This window comes from Medicago truncatula, chromosome 2 (assembly GCF_003473485.1).
Source record: "Medicago truncatula cultivar Jemalong A17 chromosome 2, MtrunA17r5.0-ANR, whole genome shotgun sequence".
In the NCBI taxonomy this organism is placed as follows: domain Eukaryota; kingdom Viridiplantae; phylum Streptophyta; class Magnoliopsida; order Fabales; family Fabaceae; genus Medicago; species Medicago truncatula.
This window is the reverse complement of record NC_053043.1, coordinates 14,003,567-14,025,448: the sequence shown is the minus strand read 5'-3', so window position 1 is coordinate 14,025,448 and position 21,882 is coordinate 14,003,567. Positions and strand designations below refer to the sequence as shown.

The window sequence follows — 21,882 nt, the reverse complement described above, 5'->3', positions numbered from 1 at the left end:
CTTCAGAGACTTAAATATAGTCATATTAGTCATATTTGTAGGTATAAGTACTTTGCCGTTTTATGGTATTAACATGGATGATGTGAGTTTGTTCACAGATTCATCCTTTTTGTTTTTAGCGAATTTTGATTTGTATTGTATCGATGTACTCTATCAATTTGAATGAATGAATATCGTTTATTTTTGTCAAAAAAAATATATAAAATTCCATCAAACAATTCTCGTACAAGAATATCTAGTAAATAAATAAAAATTGCAGAGGAAATGTACAACTAGCACATAATTTATGGCACAAGGTAGGGTACGAACCCTACATGGATGGGTTTGTCAATTACCGCGCCGAATTGGCAATGCACATCATCACATGCTATGGCCGTAAATTAATTTGGACGGACCTTTTGTTTGAGATCGACCCTTCATGCTATCTTCTGATTCTCCATGTTCATGGGATTATTGTGTGAGAATAAATACTTGGTTTATCATATTTAATTGGTCATATGTGTACAAAAAAATTACATTGAAAGGTACCTTGTGTTGATGGTGGATAATGTCTTTTAAATGCTTGGGAGCAGAGTCATTGGAGAGTTTATGAGAGTTGTTACAAGTGTGCCAACAATATCGAGTTTCAGTGTCCATTACTAATCATTGAGGCGTTACGGAATGGGCAGTCTCAAGTTAGCCGTTGAGAAGCGGTACTGAGGGGATAAGATCCTAGGTTATTGAATTGGATTCTAGCGTGTTCGGGCATTGCCCATGAGAAGCTAACTTATTTGCACAATAGTTACCTTCGTGATAGATATGAGAGCTAACAACAGTAATATCAAGCTGAAAACAGATATGCCAACGGTTTTGCAAGAGAAATGGAATAATATCCCAGATTTTTGAAGGCGAGGACTGAACTTGTAGAATCACTTTCCGACCAAATTCTGCACCAATTAAATCGAGCAGCAAACTCCATTGCTAAAATCAAACCAGTAAGTTCTACCTCAAAAACAAAAGCGGCGCCAAGATTACTAGCAAACAAAGAAGGATTATGCATACGACAAAAATCACTTAAAGCAACTCGGGAATCATAGTTGTTGACACTCTGATATTTCAAAAAATAATCTTCACTGAGAGGGGTACGGAGGAGGACCCTGAGATCATGTTTGATAGGTAGCCTTAGTTATTTTCTTTTTCTAAGCCTTCAACAAATAAAGAGTAATAAATCTATTTTAAAATAAATCATAGAATTAAAAAAGTATAATTTGATTTTTGAATTCATTAACATAATTTATAATTAAATGCATGAACTAAGCTCTTAATTGAATACTAAGTTTGTAATAATCTATAAGGATCTTGCTAGTTGTTGCTTTGCTTGTGTACTCGTCCCATTCACAAGTGAATGACAATGAAATAAAAGGAGCGGGTATATATATATATGGCTTTATATTTCAAAAAGTTCCACTTCCCATTTCTCTACTATTAGTCACAGCTTTTGGCATGAAACGTTGTCGTCTGGGCCCCACAGAAACTCCTAAAGAAAATTGCTTTCTTCACTTGGCTTGTCTATAGGTCATTTTTTGTGGCAGTGGCTCAGTCCCTCTCCAAGGAGCCCCCATCTTCATGGTAAGATTGGGTCCCAATTAACGGACAAAAATCTTGGAGCTTTGTGTATAACGTGCAAGTTGCAACTAACAATAAGGGTGATCCACATTTTCAGGTCCATAGATAACTTAGGTTGCTCTAATAACTTAAGATTGGTCTAACCAATAAGAAACTCCTAAGCAAACAACTAGAACTTATAATAGAAAAAATAGTTAATACATCAACGGGATCTTGTGACTAGGGGATTCCATCACATGCTAGTCTATTTTAATGTTAGAGAACATATAATAAAAGTTCTTCTAGAAGAAGAAAAAAAATGTAAAACTTTTATTTGGTTGTAAAGTGTGTTTTTTCTATTATCTCTTTTATGAAAAGAAAAAATTGTGTTAGGTGATGAAGATTATACACCAAGGTTTTTATGTTAACAATGAGAGTGGAACTTCTGCCTATAATATGAGTCAACTATTTATCAATTATATCAATATTTGTTGACAAGTTTTTTATTTAGTCTTGAAACTATAATATAACAAATAGAGTTTAAATTATTTTCAATCTAAAAGTAAGTTGATAAACTATCATCGTCTCCTATTTAAAAAGTTACTAATATGCATTTTTTTTAAATCCATAAATGTGAGTATTTGTTTTTATTGAGTGTGGGGATCAAACCATTGATCTCTCGGTATCTTTCACCGGAGATTTAGAAACTTAATTGAAACTTTACACACCTATAAAAAAAAACTTAATTAGGAGAAGATTACTCACCTTATGTAATTTTAGGAGGACAATTAATCTTGCTTACTTTGAATTCTTTATAAAGAATTAGATTTTCTTATCAAGATTCTTTCACTACTAAAATTTCTTACTCACCAACTATCTTATTTGTCACCCTGCTAATTTTTACCAAACAAAGATCTAATAATAGTTAATATATTTTTTGTTTTTCATCGCCCCTTATCTCTTGGACAAAGATCTTCTCCATTTCTCAAAGAATGTTAAGTAGATAAAAATTCAAATCATAATAAATACATGACACAATTTCCAAAATATACACATATCTTTAGTAAGATTTCAAATGGAAATATCCAACTCCCTCATATGTTACTTTTTCAATATATCTCAACATAATATTTCATCATAAAGATCATTATCAGATTCTTCCCAAAAGCAAAAAAAGAAATAATAGAAAACTAACAGATCACAACATATGAAAAATAAGACATTGGTCAAAAGCAAGCGCACGAGAGCTGAGCTGCATATATTTTAGATAAAAAAGTAACCAACAAACACCAAAAAGGAGAATCCACCCTTTCCCCCAATGGATCAAATCAAACAAACACGTTTAGTTAGGTTAAAAATATACTAATAATAATATCTAATACTCCAACCAACCCAAATACTAATAAATCCACAAAATAAAATCTACCCAATTAAAAATTTAACCAAACCATTGCACATTTCACTTTTTTGACACATGAATTTTAAAGATTCAAAATTCAAATAACCAACCGACAATACCAATATTATTAAATTGAACACCTTCACTCAGGTTCAAACTCAAACCTTATAGTTGAATTTGAGTTTTAAACGATATTTGTCAATCCGTCTACGACAAAAAATTCAAGTAACAAAGTAAATAGGCATAGCCGAGGTAGACATCCTCTGTTGTTGTTGCTGCTCCATAGTCAGCTCCCTTAAACTCAAGTAAGGTATATCCACCGCATCAATCGCCGGCGGCGTCAAAGTCCCGGCGAGTGGTCCGGAGGAAGGCCTACTTGTAGTCCTGTAAGGAGTAGTGGACCCACTTCTACTTTCAGTCAAGTAAACAGGCCCAGAAATTGTGGCCCGAAAGGCCTTAGCCCGGGCTTGATGAATATCATTGCTGTCATAAGGATCATCACGGTGGTTGGCCCATTTCCGTTTGAAGAAGAAAAGAGCATTTTTCCACCAACGTTTCTTCTTTGATTTTGTATGGTGAAACTTGTTCCTTGATTCTTCCTTTGAAATGGGTTTTTGTAGCTTGAAGTGAATGGAATCTATGGATCTTGAAGTTTCACGTTTGTGCTTCATTGCTTCTTCTAATACCTGGTTTTGAAAATTGAAAATTAAAAAAATGATATTTTTATTGTAAGATAGGTTTGAATTAGAGAAAGAGAGTTAAAGGGTACCTGAAAATAGTTGATTTGTGGGTCAAAACCATAGTCACTGAAATGCTGAGGGTCTGATATGGGAAAAATTGGAGTCTTGTTTGACATTTTTTGTTGTTCTATTTTCTGTTGGTTGGGAGTTGCTAGGAAGAAGAGTAGAATGAAATGGAGAGAGAGAGAGAGAGAGAGAGAGAGAGAGAGAGGAGTCTTTGGAATTTGGAGGTTCAAGATTTGTGAAGGGAGAGTTGGTAAAAGAGTGGTGAAGTAAATGCGTTCACATTTCTTGGTGTCTTACATTTATTAACGTTATTTATTAGATTAGGCTTCGTTCCACGAAAATGCAGGCAGCTAGTGATAGTTGCATTTCATGTAGCCAAAGGTATGTCAATTTCCAAGGGGGTAAGAAAACCACATGAGGTTCATAATAGAATTGGATTATTCGATAAAACTAAGGTGGGTTTCGTGGGATCCATTTCTAATAGTGTCGGATTCAAATGAGTTTTATTCAATAAAAGAATAAGAGTTAGAAAGAGAGTGATCTAACACTTTTTTTTTTGTTAATTAGTTTAGTGGTTAAATTCATACACATAATATGTGGAGAAATGAGGAATTCGATGTTCGAACCCCCAATCCCTGCACATAATGTCTCTGATAGCTACCAACTGAGTTACGTTTACGAAACTGATCAAACATTACATTAAAAGTTTTGTAAAATTCCTCAAAAATTTAACATAAAATTTCATTTTTTTTTTATCCTTGAAGCATTTATTAGCATTATTTTTATAGTAGAAAATTAAGAAAGATAACGTCTAATATGAGACAGAGGGGAGAAAAACTTGCAACTTATAACCTTTATGCTAGATTGAGAATATGAAAAGGAAGAGGTCGTTGGTGAAGGCCTCCCATAAGAGGGCTACAACTAAAGGCTAAAGCAAGGGTTTAGGACCTCAAATTTTTTAGGTCTCATATTAACCTCCGAATCTTTTTTGTTTTAAATACATTTCATTTAAGTTTTAAATTTTTTCGTGTATAGTTGGTCTGATAATTTAATGAATAAATTACACTCCCCTCTCTTTAAAGATGTTTGAATTACACTCTTCTCCTCTCTTATGTTAAAATATACACTCATCTCCCTTGAAAAATAAAATTAATACTCCCCTCCCTTATAAGATGCATGAATTACAATCATCTCCCTTAATAATTAAATATGGACTACACTTTAATCTATTTTAACATAAATAAATATTTTTATAATATATATTAATTTTGAATCACCATTTAAAAAATATAAACTCGTTTCTTTATAATCTAAATGTTAATGACAATTAAATTTAAATATTGTGTTATTAATTTTATAATTTATAGTATAAAATTCACTTTTAAATAACCATACTTAATCGACTTTAGTAATTTTCACATATTTTAATTTTATTTTGGATTGTTTCATATTTTATAATAGGGTTTAAAACTATATGTTAATGAAATTGTGAATAAAAAATAGAGAAAGATATGTATTCAAAAATTGATTATATTAAAATGAATCCGCAATGTTATTTTTCTTTGAAGTGTGGTAGATTAATTTTTTGCTAGATATTATTAGAAATAAAAAAAAAAAGTATTGAGGGACTAAAGCGTAGATTTTAACTTAAGAGGGGATGGGAATGTAATTCAAGCTTCTCTCAAGGGAGGGGGTGAAATATTTTCTAATATGTTTTGAATAAGAGAGGAGGGGAGTGTATATTTTAACATAAGAGGTGAGGGAATTGTAATTCAAGCATCTTTGAGGGAAGGGGAGTGTAATTTACTCTAATTTAATTGAGAGTTATAGACTTTTTGTTCATGTTGCTAGTTTGATCTCAAAATAGTTACTTTATTGGTGATATGTATTTTAAATTCTTTTTTTCTTTCTTCAAATGTCTACGAATATGATGTTATTTGTTGAAAATATACTAAGATAAGTTGTGTGCAACCAAAATATGCAATTGTAAAAAAGTAATTTATATTGTTTTAGAACTCAGTATTATACTTTGCTATTTCAAGTATTAAGAATAGGTCAATAATTTGTTAAAATAAAAAAAATAAAAAAAATCAATAATGTCTATATTAAATATTATTTTCAATATATATTATTAAATTAATTTTTATTTAAGAAGTTTTGCACTAATGAGGTTGTTGTGTCTAACGAAAGGAGTTAAACTTTCACAACTTAACGAATCAATATTATATATTGATTGGAAGTGATACTCATATTTAATGTCTGAGATTCCTCAAATAAAATTATACATATAGTGTTATTAATTTTTACGTTTCTTTGTGAACACACTTAAAATGCCTGAATTTAAAATTTGTTTCAGGCCTACAAATCCATTGGTTTGGCCCTGTCATTGGACATTGTTCTGAACCTCTTAAACCAGAAAGTGATTAGTGTATTTCTTCAGAATCAACACCAACATAATGAAATTTTATGGAACATGTTTGTGTCTCCCAAAATATCTATTATGTTTAATTGTAGTTCATAAACCAGTGTCCATCTCTTTCCATGTTTATATATGTAGCCACTTTCTCTTAGATTAAGCTGTTAAGCAACCACTTCATGTAAGCCATTCACTAATCAGTTGATCGTTATTGGCATTTAGCTGCAATATATTGGTCTTTGCACTTTGCAGATTACTTGCTTGCGGCACACAATTGTCAATTACACAGAATTGTGTATTTTGAAAAACTAACTAGTAATGACACTAAATTCATGATTAACTGATGTTCAATTTTTCACTGCATCAAATGACAGGTGTCCTGTAAAGATTATCTATGACTAAGGGTGAGTCGAGGCTTCTACGGCCTAGAAAGCTTCCTGCAAAGATTGATCGCAGGCGTCACAAGATATAGGCTTCGCCACAAATAGTCCAAGGTACCACACCACTTATCCAGGCTATACCACAACTGATTCAGACTTTACCCATGAGGTCTTCCCGTTCATTCCTATGTATTCGACACATTGAGCCTCAAATACAAGAATCTATGCCGCAACGGCCTCTACAAATGGAGGAAAATCATGATCACCAGGTGGACAAAGATGAGCTGAAGAGGAGCACGAAAGGGATGCCAATGGAAATGTCATTATACGTCCTTTTGGTCAAGAGTAATTGGTTAAGTGTTCTGTTTCTATATGTATTTATTGAGCACTTACTTTCATACACACACTAAATTTGATGACTGTAACTGAGTTTGGATTTTGTGTGGCTCACACCCAAGACTGCCATTCATACGATCAAGAGTGCCATACAGACACAGTTTCAGGGTTCTTACCATTGCTGGAGTGAGACGCCTGTAGAGGAGAGGGATCGTTGGTGGCAGCTATTTCAGGTAAGTTGTATATTTAATTGTAGTGAATTGATGACTAAGAGGCTGTTTGTTTTCACGGTGAAAATTGCATCAGCAAGCAAATTGAGTTGGGCAAAATCTAAACCAAACACACCCTAATTAATTTCACCATCATAATGAATAACAGATTTGGTTAATTATTTTTGCAGGACAAAGTTTCATGGGATCCTTGTCACCATGAGCTTGTCTATAACGCATTTAAGAAGAGATGCACAAATTATCTTATACATATGAAAGCGAGGAAGAAGGGGGTCAGCCCTGGTTGGATAGATGAGCAGGCATGGCTGATCTTGTTACCCATTGGGAAAGTACACACTTCCAAAGGGTCTACATCACAGAGTCTCATATCATTGCGGCACCGGAGATGTTATGTAAAAACTTAACACTTATTGTCCAAATTCGTTATCATAGATTATGTGTTATTTGTCAACAAGTGTTGACTTTATTGGTAGGCCAAAAAACATGTGCCATATGCGCCGATTGATAAGCGATATTTGGCCGCTCACGAGTGGAATGACAAAAGTGTTGATTGTCCTTCTAAGAGAACATATGTAAGTTTCTGGTCGCATCCATTACCTTGATATTACTTGTTCAGCAAGTTAAATATGTATCTTATTAGCTCATAACTACATACACAGGTTGACTAGGACACTGGAAGCGAGAAGCAAGAGACGGATGAAGTGATGTGGCTTCAAATCATGTTAATTCTCAAGAGCCTTCTATGGAAAAGTCTCGGGACTGGCCTTACAACCCTACTGACTTGTCTTCTAACCTTCACCATGGTGTATCGTTGTCGGCTGTGGAGTCCACGGCACCTAGTCACATTGTCTGGTCTGAACTCAATGAGGTCATTGGACTTCATGAAGACACAACCGCAGCTTTATAAGACGGTCCTTGAAGTTTTAGAGAGGGCCAAGAAAGCTCAACAACGAGTAGATCAATTCTATGAACAAATGATCGATATGGTGGAACAATTGAAACAACGTATGACATCTCAAAAGCGACAATCAGGATGTATAGTGCTTCTAGTTGTGCGAGTCCACCATCGCAAAAGCGTCAACATCCTCACCATGATAGTAGTTGCAAAGACCATAATTGATGCTTTATGGTTGTCATCCCTGAATTTGTATTTGCTTAATCAGCCTTTTATGTTTAGTTTGAGTTTATGTTTGGTTTAACTAGTACTTGTATTTTTTTTTTTAGTTTTCTAGAGATGTTGCTTTGTAACTGCTGGATTTGCATCTTGTGCCAAACTTCTGTTTTTGAGTTATGTAATTAGTTCATTATATTTGGTTTGAAGATCTTGACCTTTATTCGGTATGCTGTTCTTCACAAATCTTTCTTTTATTAGTGATTACTAGCAGTGATTAACTAGTTGGACAAAAATAAAACATCACTAATAAAATAAGTAGAAATTTGTCATATTAGTACAACTCAGATGATAAAAAGTTGCCAAGATATTTGATATGTTAGAGTGCATATTCGAACCCATAATTCCACATTTCTCAACACTAAGTTTGTGCGAGATAGGTAGTAATGGCATTAAAGCTTTTAGGGACTATTATTTTCTCTTCATTTAATATTTGGTAGAATTGCACTCCCTAACACATGAATGTTTGAATTAACTAAATATACTCAATGCTGGATTTTGATTTTTGTTTATTTTGAGTTGTTGATATAGATTTTGGTCAATTCATGATTTTTAGTAAATAAATAAATTGGACACTTGTGATTTTGGTATGTTTCTTGCCTGCTTAGTAATGCATCGTGTGTTGTACCATTGATTCCTTAGACTAGTTTATAATGGGGTTGTTGATTTTTTTATTTTTTTTAAGAAGTTGAATGGTTGTAATGGAGTGTCCAAAGTGAGGTGGATCATTTAGCGTTGAAAAAATTCAACATGTTAATGAGAGGAAGTGGAGGCCACATAAAATATTTGGCAAAATCCTATTGATTACTTTGATTTTTAAATTTTTTATCTTATCCTAATTATTTGGAGTCAATTATTTCATAGTAAATTAATTTTTATTTATTTATTTTTTCACCAAAATTCATAATTTTTTTTTGTCTATAAATAGAGACTTGTTTTCATTTGACTTTGACACAGAAAAAAAAAATCGATTTTTTTCCCTCTAATTTTTCTATTTAACCACCAATAAACTCTTGTTTGTAGCTCTAAACATCTTTATAGTAAAATGGATCCCAACAATAAACATTTTAACACCCAAAATTCTACTAATTACCTTTCAACTACCCAAATCCCAACAACTATAGATTTCAAAATGAATCTTCCAACCAACAAGGTCCTCAAAATATACCAAATTATGGATTTCCTCCAAATTTCATCATGCTGTCATCTAATCCAAATTATCGTCCTTATTAAAAAAATAAAATTCAAATAAATTATTAAATTAAAAAAAATATTTAACTCTTAATTATTTAAATTTAATTTCAATTATTAATATATAATCACAAAAACAAAAACATAAAAGAAAATAAGAATGTGAAATAAAAGTGGTGGGGTAGGGTGTTAAATTTTATTAAACAAAACCATTGTAGTGAGTAAAAGTTGAATAAATGTTGAATTATTAGATGGAAGAGAGAAGATGATGTGGAGTGTAAAAAGTAAAAAAAAAAAAGTGTTTAATCTCAAAACCCTTGTACATGGTCTTAGTGGTCTTACCCTGTTTGGATAAGCAGATTAAATAAGAGCTTATAAGTGTTTATGTGTAAGTTAATTCGATAACAAAAGAAAATATAAAATAAAAATAAAATTGTTTTTATATAAGATATAAATTGTTTTCATAAGATACCCTACAAAGCTTCATAGAAATAAGCTGAAAACAACAATATGTAGATAATGTTTCTTCTAAAGAGTCTCACATATGATTATATGAGACGAATAGTTCAAATAAATCAATCCAAACAAACTCTAAGACTAAAGAGTTTGCTTGGAGGAGGGGAATGATGCTCCAGCTTGGTTTCGAATAACAAGACAGTTTGCAACAATATAAAGTTTTTGGTGTAGTAGACAAATGCAAGCTTGAAACTTGTCCATTGTTAATTTCAACTTGGTTTCTAATGGCTAGTGCGAGTTTTTCTACTACTAAAAATGTTGAGAGGTGCTTGGATGAGGTGGTGTTCACTGCTGCAAAGTAGTATAAGAAATATATCAATGAAACAACCAATGAACAACAACTAAATCTTATCTTATTAAATAGGGTCGACCATATGGATTAAACAACGCCCTATTATTCTGTCATATATATTATATCTTTATTATAAACTTTTTACTCTCTAGATATTTCATATAGTTTCTCTTAGGCTTTCTTTGGGAGTTTGGAGGGGAAGGGAGGGGAGGGTTTTGGAAAAAAAAGAAGGAGTAAGTGGAAGAAATAGAAGACATTGGGATGAGATGGCTTTGGAGGTTAATTTTTTACTCAAAATAAAAAATCTTCTCATTTGGGGGAACTCAAAAATTATATTGAGAGAGGGTTTTGGGGGTTATGGAGGGTTTATATGATTTTTTCAAATTCAATCTATGTTGTTATAATATTCTTAAAATCAAAAGTATATTAATCATAAGTATTAGTTTATCATTCTCTAAAAGACTGTTCTTTCAAAAAATATGAATTTTTTGTCCATTTTTCTATATATTTCGAACCCCCCAAAGTCATCCCCTCCCTTCCCCTCCAAACTCCCAAACAAAGCCTTATATTTTTTTCTATGTCTTCCTATATATGTCTCTGGACACTAGCCATTTAACTACCTTCCATCTTATCAACTCTCCTTTCTAAATGCTAATCATTTGTGTATTTCATATCAAGAGACTTCTTGGCTCTGGGGACATAAGCAGGTTTGAGAGTTTGAAAATGAAGAGATCTGTCGTCCGTGGACATTATTCTAAACATCTAAAGAGAAACTAGAACATGTTATTTCTCTCAACATGGTCATTTTTGTTTGATATATCATTCAAGTTGTAGTTTAACCAATTGATAGAAGATTGCATGTGTTATGAATCAAAGGATTCCATGGTTCTAGGTCAAATGCAATGGAAAGATGGATTGTCTAATTCTCTCTAGGAGTGACATAGATAGAAATGAATAAAAGATATAAAAATAGTACAATGGTGAGAGTTATTTATATGGGTGAGTAAGTTAGTCTAACTAACTCTTAACTACCTAACCAACCAACTAACCATAGTTTACATATTAACTAACTATGGTTTATTCACTACTCTAATAGTATGCTTAATTTGTTCCATGCTTATCTAATTATACTTTGTCTACTCTCTACATTTCCTCTTGGATTTTTTCATTTCTTAACAAACATGCACGTTGGTGATGTCATTAAGTCATATCCCTCTTTTGCTTGTACTGATTTTGTTCATCTTCCATCGAATCCTGCTGAAAGACTAACATTGTTACATGGAAATGTCTTTTTTTAATAGTGATTCTTGTTGGATACAATATAAATTATAAACCACACATGCAGAAGGTCTCAAGAACCTTAATGATCTTGTATCTCACACTAAATTTATGAGTAACTGATGTTCAATTATGCACTGCAGAAAATGACAGGACGAGATCGCGATGATAAGGTGAAGATGCCTACGACCAGTTGACTGCAGAGTCCCGTGACTATACCTAGTCACGTTGTCTGGACCGAACCCGAGTTGATCACTGCACTTTGTGAATGGGTCGCTGCAGCTCATGAGATGATCCGTGAAGCTTATGAGTCGGCTGAGGAAGCTGAGCAGCGTATGCAACAGATGAACAACACGATGGATGAGCTCAAACAACGCATGTTGTCATAAATGGGGTTAGTTTGGATTGATGGAATAGAATGGAATGAAAATTGAGTGACGTACTCTTTTATTGTTTAGATATTTAAGAAAAAGAGCAATGTTATTCATTGCCAAGAAAAAAGCAACGAAATAATTACGAAGCATATTTCCTAGTTAAAATGGTTCAACAGTAAACCTGTGGAATTTGTGGAAATCATGCAGGAAACATGGTATGTAGTTGAAATACACATGTCAGGATGATTTCGTGAAATATGTTTCGCTATACATAGCATTGATCATAAAAAATTATTGAATGGAATCTATCGATATCCGGTGGAAATGGGGTTATGTAGAGCATGAAGAAAAGTGGAATGGATTTCCTCTAGTGGAAATTTTTCCATGACAAAATTTGCACCATTAATTATCTTCTCTCTTTTATTTTCAACATTTAAAATTTTCCCATGCATTATTTTTTAATAGATAGGATTTTATTGAACTATATCCTATGATTGGAGAGGATCCAAACCTAAAGAAGATAGATGTTCTTTATATAAAGTAGGAATCATCAAATTTTAAAAGTTTGTAGTGAAACAAGGAAAACAATCATTTATTTAAAAATGAACTTTCCGTTGAAGATTTAGATATTTAAATACTTATTTTATAATATTAGTGAACTAATAAGATGATATGTTTTGATTTCTCAAAATGGTGCATTTTACATAAACTAAAGTGTGATATTTTTATACTACTAAATTTAACACTATTACATATATGAAATTAATTGTTTTACTATTCTAATTTGACATTTAGGGTGAGGCCTACATTACCCTCTCTTGTTAAGAGGGTAATTTACCCTCTCATGATATCAACCAATCAAAATGTAATATACATAGGTAACATTAAATGTCAAATAAATGAGTAGATTTTTTCTAAAAATAAAAGAGTTAATCTTAATTATTATTTTTTTTGAAGGAGAGTTAATCTTAATCATAAGGTAACTTTTAATACTTTTAATTTTTATTTAATTTTTTTTTTTTTGAAACAACAAATGATTTAATTTTTTTTTTTTATATTAAGGTGTTCAATCTTAATTAATTTACACTACAAGACTTATAACAAATAAAATTTTACATCAAATTTTTTTCATCTGGATGTCCTTAAATTCATCATTTACATTCATAAAATTTCTTCCATTCTAGAACCCCGAACGTGAAAATAAAAACATCTCCTTCTTTCAAATTTCTTCTTCTTTATTCTTCCATATTGATCAATTTTTGTTTCTTTTTCATTCTTCTTCCCATTTTGATTGTTTAATTTTGTCGTTCCAAATTGCCACAATTTCCAATTATCATGAGAATTGTCGTTGTTTCTAAAACCGCGTCAGGTATCGTGACTTTTTTTTATTTATTTAAGCAGCCAACCTAATAAAATCTGTTAACACGCATAGACCTGTCTCACTATCAGCAAAAGCCTTTAAGTCCAAATAAAAGAACAAAAGTCTCATCACATAACCATTTCAGCGGCAACCAAAAAAATGGTAGCAAACTCCCACAACATCACAGCGGCAACACCTGTTAGCAGCCCTCAAAGTACAACCCATGATTTACTCAATTGTTATAATTAACTATCTCACAACCAAGAAAAATCAAATCAAAAAGAAAAATCAAGTCATCATACCTGACGTTGTACTGAAAATAACGGCAATTCTCACGATATTTGAAATCATGACGATTCTCACGAAAATTGAAAAATGCGGCAGTTGGGAACGACAAAATTGAACAATCAAAATGGTAGGAATAAATTTTATGAATATAACTGATAAATTTAAGGACATTCAGATGAAAGAAATTTGATGTGAAATTTAATTATTCTAAGCCAGTCCTGTAGTGTAAATTAATTAAGATTGAACACCTAAATATAATTAAGGCAATATTACATTATGGGTCCTTTATCTTATTTATTTGTAACACTTTGGTCCTTTGTCTTTATTTTTTCCTGTTTAGGTCCTTTATCTCTCTAAAAGCACATATACATCTTTTTTCGCATTTTTTTTATTAAAAAATACATAATTTTATTTTTAAAAAAATATTTTAATAAAACTGAAAAAAAAATCCAAAAATATGATGAAGATGTTCATCATCTTCATCTTCTTCCTTTGAATCTTCATCATCTTCTTTAAATAAAAAAAAATCTACTACAATATATCTCCAAATATCGTGAATTAATGTTATATTCACTTCAAATCTTATTTTAAACACAAAAATCAAAACTTTAATTTCACAAATGTTGCAAGGCGGATGGTGGAGGCTTAGTCACTGGCGGAAGGGTTAGGCTTTACGAAAGTTAAGATTGTTTTGGAAACAACAAAATTGATGTGCAAAGCTGGGGTTATTTTTATGTCGGACTTAAATATTGAGTTAGAAAATAATAATAATATACAGCGTGACAATTTATATAACTAATTTTTTTATTTTTTTTTTGTGATGAAACTAAATCTCTTTCTCTATAGGGGTTTGATTTTTGTGTTTAAAAGAATATTTGAGGTGAATATAACATTAATTCATGATATTTGGAGATATATTTGTGTAGAAATTTTTTTGATTCAATGAAGATGATGAAGATTCAAAGGAAGAAGATGAAGATGATGAACATCTTCATCATATTTCTGGATTTGTTTCATTTTTAATAAAAAGATATTTTAAAAAATAAAATTTTGTATTTTTTTTAATAAAAAAATGAGAAAAAGGATGTATATGTGCTTTTATAAGAGATAAAATACCTAAGCGGAAAAAAATAAAGATAAAGGACCCAAATGTAACAAATAAATAAGATAAATGATCTCCAATGTAATCATGTCTATAATTAAATAAAAATTAAAAGTATTAAAAATTACTTTATGATTATAATTGATTCTTTTTTTAGAAAAAAAATTGACTCATTTATGACATTTAATATTGTCAATGTATATTGGTTGATATCATGAGACGGTAAAATACCCTCTAAATAAGAGAGGGTAATCTAAAAAAAACCGACATTTAGATATATAATTGACCCAAGTTGATATTATGGATTGATATTTCAACATATAGTAAGACCTGAATCCTAGGATAATATAATTTCTTATAACACTTTCAAAAATAATAGTAGGGTCAAATTAGTTAAGATATCATTCTCTTTAATTATTATTTTTTATCAAATATTCTGGCGGCGAGAATCACATCTTCACACCAAACACATCAAGTGCAACCAGCATAGTTGTACTTGCAGAACATGTTTGATTACAGTAAGGAAGTAAAGTATATAAAAACAAGGCTAAAATATGGTTTTGGTCCCTGCAAATATGCCTCGTTTTGGTTTTAGTCCCTGCAAAAATATTTTGTTGTTTTTGGTCCCTGCAAAATATTTTGTTTTTGGAAATAGTCCCTGCAGGGACTATTTCCAAAAACAAAATATTTTGCAGGGACTATTTCTCTAATAAATGGTTAAGTCATCATGTGACACGTGTGCAAATTATCACAAAAGTGGAGCCAGGGACCAAAACTAAAATGAGACATATTTGCAGGGACCAAAAACAACAAATTTTTTTTGCAGGGACTAAAACCAAAACGAAGCATATTTGCAGGGACCAAAACCATATTTTAGCCTAAAAACAAATTTATCAATTGGACCTGTACTGTACACACTCCTCCTCGTTTATCCACTCTCCCTCGTTTATCACATCTCCTTGTATTTTTAAATTTTAATACAACTTTCTTCTTGTTCTTCTTTGAAGCAATTTAATATAACTTTCTAACAATCATACAAGAATAAGAATCTGATAATAAAATAATCAAACGCTAACAAAGAGAATAATATGCAAATACCCCTAAGAAAAGAAGAATATGCAAATAGGAAATAGTTATCGTAAATTGGACACTATGGAAAAACAAGAAAGCATTTTTTTTTAGTCTAATGATTATAAATTCATTTCTGAAAGGTGAATAAGTGAAATTAATTACTAATAATTATAAATATAATTATTTTATCATTTATAATGTTTTTTGTTGTTGCAACTTTTTTATTGAATCACAATTTTAGGTTTATTAATTACCGATGGCAAACATTTTTATTTTTTGTTGTTGCATTTTTCATGTTAATTAAAGTAATAATATCTGAAATATTAGTATAAAGTAATAATAGATTATTCAAATCTATGAATAATGACAGACATCAATGAAATTAATTACTAATGATTACAAATATAATTATTCTATCATTTATAACGTTTTTGTTGTTGCATTTTTTTTTATTGAATCATCATTTTAGGTTCATTAACTACCTATTGCAGATATTATTCATCTCTCATATTTCTTCATTTATGGCAACAAATCATATGAATGAAATCATAAAAATAATTATATTTAATTCCTTAAAAGGATTAAAGAATTAAATTTAATTAAGGAAAATTTAGGTGTATTTCCTTATTTAATTTCTGGTTTGAAATTCCTCGGCAGTTAACTGCAGCCGGTTCTTTAAAATTTCAGCAGTTAACTGCCGAGGGACATTTGAGTAATTTACTCGTGTTTCTCAGCCAAACCAAATGTGTCAACAGCAATACTTATTATAAATTATATGACTTATTATTAAGACATTCTTCTTGCTAAGTGACATATGAACCTTGTTAGTGACGTGTTATGACCAAGGCTCCAGATGTGATGTTTTTTGAGCAAACACCGGATGATCCTTTGTCGTTCTATGAGTATTCTATATGAGCAAATGATAACTTGACATCAAAATACAAATACAAATTAGACATCAAACAAAGTTCGCAATATATTTATACGGTATTGATACACCAGTTTTTTTTTTCCTTTCCTTCTTCTATCCAACTTTCTCTTTCTTACCACCACCTCTCTCTCAAACCATCCAGCCACCGTCGTCCGCAACTCACGATCTCTTCTTTGATCTAACCACCGCCAGCCTACTTCTCCCTCCTTGCTGCCTCCTGTTGCTGTCCAACTCAGATCTGCAAACACTTCCTTCCTCATTGTCGCCTCCTGCAACTCCATCCACCACCAACACGACCTCCCTCCTCCACCTCAATCCTTGTCGTATCGTCTGCCATCACGCCCGCTTCCGCCTTCACCATCAAAGTTAGGAGGAGATAGAGAGACCAATGAGGGGAGAGAAGAGTGAAGAAAGAAAAGAAGCGAAGTAGAGAGAACGATGAGAAGAGGAAAGAGAAGTGAGTGAATGAAAATTCTTTTTTTTTCTTATATGTTAGTTATAATTACAAAATTGTCATTATTGTCGTACTTGTGTCATATGTTTTGTGTAAGTTATCATATTCATTCTATATATAGGGTTTTCGCCCTAATAACTTGCTGAAGTTGTGTTCTTCGACAGTTCAACTAACTTAAACCTCTATATTCTTGGATTACAGACATTCATTCCACTCCTTTTTGTAAAATTATTTTACATTATAAGTTCGAGTGAATACCCAAATCCGTCCATGAATTTGCATGAATCAGACAAAAACGTCCCCCAATTTATCGAAATGCACACTTTATCCCTAAATTTGTCATATCTCAATCAAGTTAGTTCCTACGTCCATTTGAGGTGTTAACGGTGATGACGTGGCCGTTAACCTCTCACATGGGTTTCCATGTCAGATGTCACATAAGCAGGGACTAAATTGGTTGATAGTGACAAATTTTCAAGGACGAAATTGATTGATTGCAAAAAATGTTGTGCAATTTTGTCCTTGTTACTTTTTACTTACTATCAAATCAATCCTTGAATTATATTAAAAACCCGTCAAATAAGTCCTTGAATTTTATAAACATATATCCAATTTGATCCTTGAAGCATATATTTGCAGAATAGAGTGAAAAAGACAGAATACACAACTTCATCCTTGAAAATACCATTAAATAAGTTATAAGTCTTAAGTTTGAAATATCACATAGGCAAAAGCAATCAAATTACGCGGCATTAACAAATCATAAGTCATAGAAGGATGTTCTTAAATATTACATAGCCAAAAAGAAACCCAACTAGGGGGCATAATTTAAACAAGTCGAAATATTACAGTTCCAAAAGCATAATTTAAATATGCATCAAGTATCACTTCTTTGGGGAGCCAGGAGTTGGGATAAACTCCATGAACTTAGGTTGAGTTGAATCGGATGGACCATAATTTGGATATGGTACTCTAATAACGCCATGAGCAGTTAGGTGTGCTAGTGCAAGACCCCTCATTGGTGTTTGTTTAGGCCTCTCATTTGAAATAATTGGCCCTCTAATGTCATACCTCCTGGTAAGAACAGCCAACAACAACAATTTCAATCATATCAGTCCCTAATTCATAAGACATTCAATCAAATTAGTCCCTAAATTATACACTTACTAGCAAATCGATCCTTAAAATTTAACAGTCATACTTGTCCAATCACTACTTCATTTGTAACATCATTGACAACATTTTGTCTCTGAATTGCAACATTTGCAGCAACAACATTGACATTTTCAGCATTTTGTGCAACTTGTCCATCATTTTCAGCAACAAGATTTTCTGCATTTCCTGATACATTTTCAGCATTTTCTGCAACACCTCCAACATTTTCTGCATTTTAAGACTTTAACACAAAACGCTAATATCGGTAATTTAAAAAACACAATCAAGGTAAGCAAAAACTAACATCAAAGCAAGCATGAAATGAAGTTTAAAGTTGAAAATGAATGCCTAAAAACTGAAAACGAAAATCACAAAAACGGACACAAAAAAGGGAGCAAACGAACATGACTGAATAGAAAACGAACAGATTGCGTTACCTTAAGAAACGACAAAATCGTCTGTCAAAACGGAATCTTTTGCAATGTTCCTCGCCGTAGATGAAGATGATGAAGGTTTTAACGGGAAGGAGAAAGGTCAGGGGCGTGTTTGATGTTCTGAATGAAATGTGAGGATGGAAAGGTATGGGGAATAAAGGGGTAAATTTGGAAAAATAGAAAAAAATTGAATTTAAAAAGCAAAACTGCAATTTTTAGCGTTTCCATCAAATTGGTCCTTGTACACGTGGCTTCTTTGTAAACACGTATACAAGATAACAGGATGACAGCTCAGCAGCACTAATGGAGCATTTGGACGGAAGGACTATTTTGATGGACGTTTGTTAAATTCAAAGACAAAGTGTGCATTTCGATAAATTAAAAGACATTTTTATCTGATTCGTGCAAATTCAAGGACGAATTTGTATATTCACTCTTATAAGTTCATATGATATGTGCTCATATGCATAATAATTATTAACTAATGTACCAAAAACTAATATTTGTGTTCTTTTGCTCATGATATTTGCTCATATGCATAATTACAAAATTAAAAATAAATTTACAATCATTTTTGTATAAAAAAAGAAAAAGAAAAACGCGTCAAAATTTGTGTTCTTTTGTTCCACATGAGACAATAAAGCAGGTGTGAGAAGAGTAAGCAAACAAATAAATAAAAAATAAAAGCATCCCTCCCATAAACAGAAACCTCATCAATATCCTATCAAACTGACACATCCATCATTCTCAAGAAACTCTCAAGAACCTTCCTCACTCTTTCTTATACATTTCTTTTCTCTCTTATTACTTAAACCTCTTTCTCTCTTACTTCCTTCATTATTCTCCATTTTCCTCTCTTCACTCTTCACACCCCTCTTTCACTCACTCTCCCAATGGAAGTAAAATACGATGAACCCATACCCAAATTCCCCAGAGATCAAAACCCTCCCAACGATTTTGACCCAAAAGGTTACAATCTCAACGGCAAAATCATGCTCTGTGCCATTATCCTTCTCTTCTTCATCATAGTATTAATGCTTTGTCTCCATATTTACGCTCGTTGGTACCTTCTCCAATCTCGTCGCCGGAGAAACCGTATACGCCGCCGTACTCAGCTGGTTTTCTTCACCGATGACCCAACAAACGCCGCCGTCACCACTGTTACACGCGGACTCGATGCTACCGTCATCGCCTCGCTTCCGTTGTTCTTTTACGATGCGAAGAATTACCCGGAAAACGCACCGGAATGTGCTGTTTGTTTGTCGGAATTTGAATCCGGTGAAACGGGTCGGGTTTTACCCAAATGCAAACATAGTTTTCATACTGAGTGTATTGATATGTGGTTTCATTCTCATGACACGTGTCCTCTTTGTCGGGCGCCCGTTGAGCCCATGCAAAACCGACCTGATGTTGTTATAAACGTTTGCGAACCGGAAACCGGTTCAAGTTCTGGTTCGACCGAAGATGTGAATAATGAAAACCGAGCCGGTAAAGAGGTTGGTTCGAGTTCGGTTGGGTTAAGGAGAAAGCCGTCATTTGCGGGAGTGACAGTTGAAGTGCCTACAAGAAACGAAAGTTTTCGAGATGAGTCGACTCAGTCATCGTCGTTCCGGTCGCCGATGAGTAGAATGTCCTCGTTTAAGAGGATTCTTAGTATGAATTGGAAAGGGAATGTTTCTCCGTCATGCGACGGTTGTGGTGGTGGTGGGTGTAGCTCAATAGCCGAAGCTTCGAATTACAGTCAAAATAAAGCTGTCTAGTCTAATAATATCGACATTTTTTAGACGAATACGAGATGATGTGGCAGATATTTTAAACACGGAACGTGTATAAAGCGGTATGACATTTTGTGAGTAGGAGCGGTGAGTGGCACATTTGAGAATATGAGAAGGAGTTGGAAATTTCAAAGAATGTATCTATGCATGTATGTACTCAACGGTCAACATAGATTAGTCCAATTTGTTGATAAGATTATTTGTTTATTATTTTGTTTATTGTTTATGTTTCAAAGATGGTATAATAGGACTCAACACAAAAAATTGAACTGTCTTTATTATTCTTGGACTAGGAGGTGTGAACACAAAGATAAGTCAAATATTTAAAGTATAGAATTGATGGGTAGATAAGATGATGTTTATAAGTCAAGAGTCAAGACTTGTCGTCAACAAGGAAAAAAAAAAGCATAGAGTTAAGACTTTAGTTAAAAAAAATAAAAAAAAATCTTGTTAGCATGTTTGTATTGATTTCAACAATATTTTAATTTTTAAAAAGTTAAATTTATCATTTTTCACAATTTTTCAATGCTATATTTCTATTTTTATTCCCTTATCTAATTCCTCAAAAGCAATGGTTAGCATTCTCTAAAAAAAGATGATATTTATTCAACAATTTTGTAATAATTTTTGAGATAATTTTTTTTCCGTATATTTTCATTGTCATTTTTTTTTTTCATTATTGTTTTAGTTTTTGTATTGATTTAAAAATGGTTGTTTAAATAACATGCATGGTCAGAAAATCACATTATGCACGGGAAATGACAAAAACAACAAGTTTAAGTTTGTTGTTCATATACACAAAACGAAGATTCCGTGAACAACTAAGAGTTACTCCATCTGCAGGACCGTTCCTATGAAATAGGAGGCTCGGTTCTATTTTTAAAATAGGCCACAGTAAAATCAAAACGCAATTCTTTTTGTGTAGCTAAGCTTCATTAAAAAATCAGAATCAGAAGAACTTTTAAACACAAAACAAAATAAAACAAGATTAAGTGAAAGAGATGTGAAATTTACCTAAATGTGTTGTTTGGAATGTCACTCATACGTCGTAGGAAAGGGAAAACGAATGGTTTATGCGAAAAAGAAATAATTGTTGTGATTCTTTCAATGAAATAGTTTTTCAAATTGACTCATTAAGTGATTATTCAAATTGACGGTGGTTCAATAGCATCAAATTTATGTCCAGAAAGTGAAACTAGAGTCTAGGAAAAACTCATACGTGTATTGAATAAAAAAAAGTAACATATAATTTTTTTATTTAAGTTGGGGTGAGTATTATATTTTTTTTTTAGGCCCATAATTTTTAGAGGCTCGATTCCGTAGCGCTTATTGCACTCCCCAAGGTCCGACACTGTCCATCCGTATCATATTAAGTGTTCTATTTGAGATTTACAGGAGT

The 21,882-nt window shown here is 32.3% G+C and overlaps 2 protein-coding genes across 2 annotated transcripts; one reads left to right on the top strand and one right to left on the bottom strand.

Annotated features, from left to right (window-relative positions):
• Positions 1-2,907: 2,907 nt before the first annotated feature.
• On the bottom strand, positions 2,908-4,073 carry LOC25488071 (uncharacterized). Its single transcript, XM_013607730.3, has 2 exons — positions 3,753-4,073; positions 2,908-3,669 (listed from the first exon to the last, which is right to left on the bottom strand). Exons 1-2 carry the CDS (start codon positions 3,837-3,839, stop codon positions 3,205-3,207), a joined length of 552 nt encoding a protein of 183 aa, XP_013463184.1. The 5' UTR covers positions 3,840-4,073; the 3' UTR covers positions 2,908-3,204.
• A 15,358-nt stretch (positions 4,074-19,431) lies between these two features.
• On the top strand, positions 19,432-20,764 carry LOC25488089 (RING-H2 finger protein ATL2). Its single transcript, XM_013607748.3, has one exon. It carries the CDS (start codon positions 19,602-19,604, stop codon positions 20,466-20,468), a length of 867 nt encoding a protein of 288 aa, XP_013463202.1. The 5' UTR covers positions 19,432-19,601; the 3' UTR covers positions 20,469-20,764.
• Positions 20,765-21,882: the final 1,118 nt, after the last annotated feature.

What these genes read in the sequence shown, in the direction of transcription:
- LOC25488071 (XM_013607730.3), bottom strand. Translation starts at nt 3,839, where the DNA reads ATGTCAAACAAGACTCCAATTTTTCCCATATCAGACCCTCAGCATTTC. An exon ending in CACAAATCAACTATTTTCAG is followed by an intron (nt 3,670 to 3,752) that starts GTACCCTTTAAC and finishes TTTCAAAACCAG; the next exon opens with GTATTAGAAGAAGCAATGAA.
- LOC25488089 (XM_013607748.3), top strand. Translation starts at nt 19,602, where the DNA reads ATGGAAGTAAAATACGATGAACCCATACCCAAATTCCCCAGAGATCAA.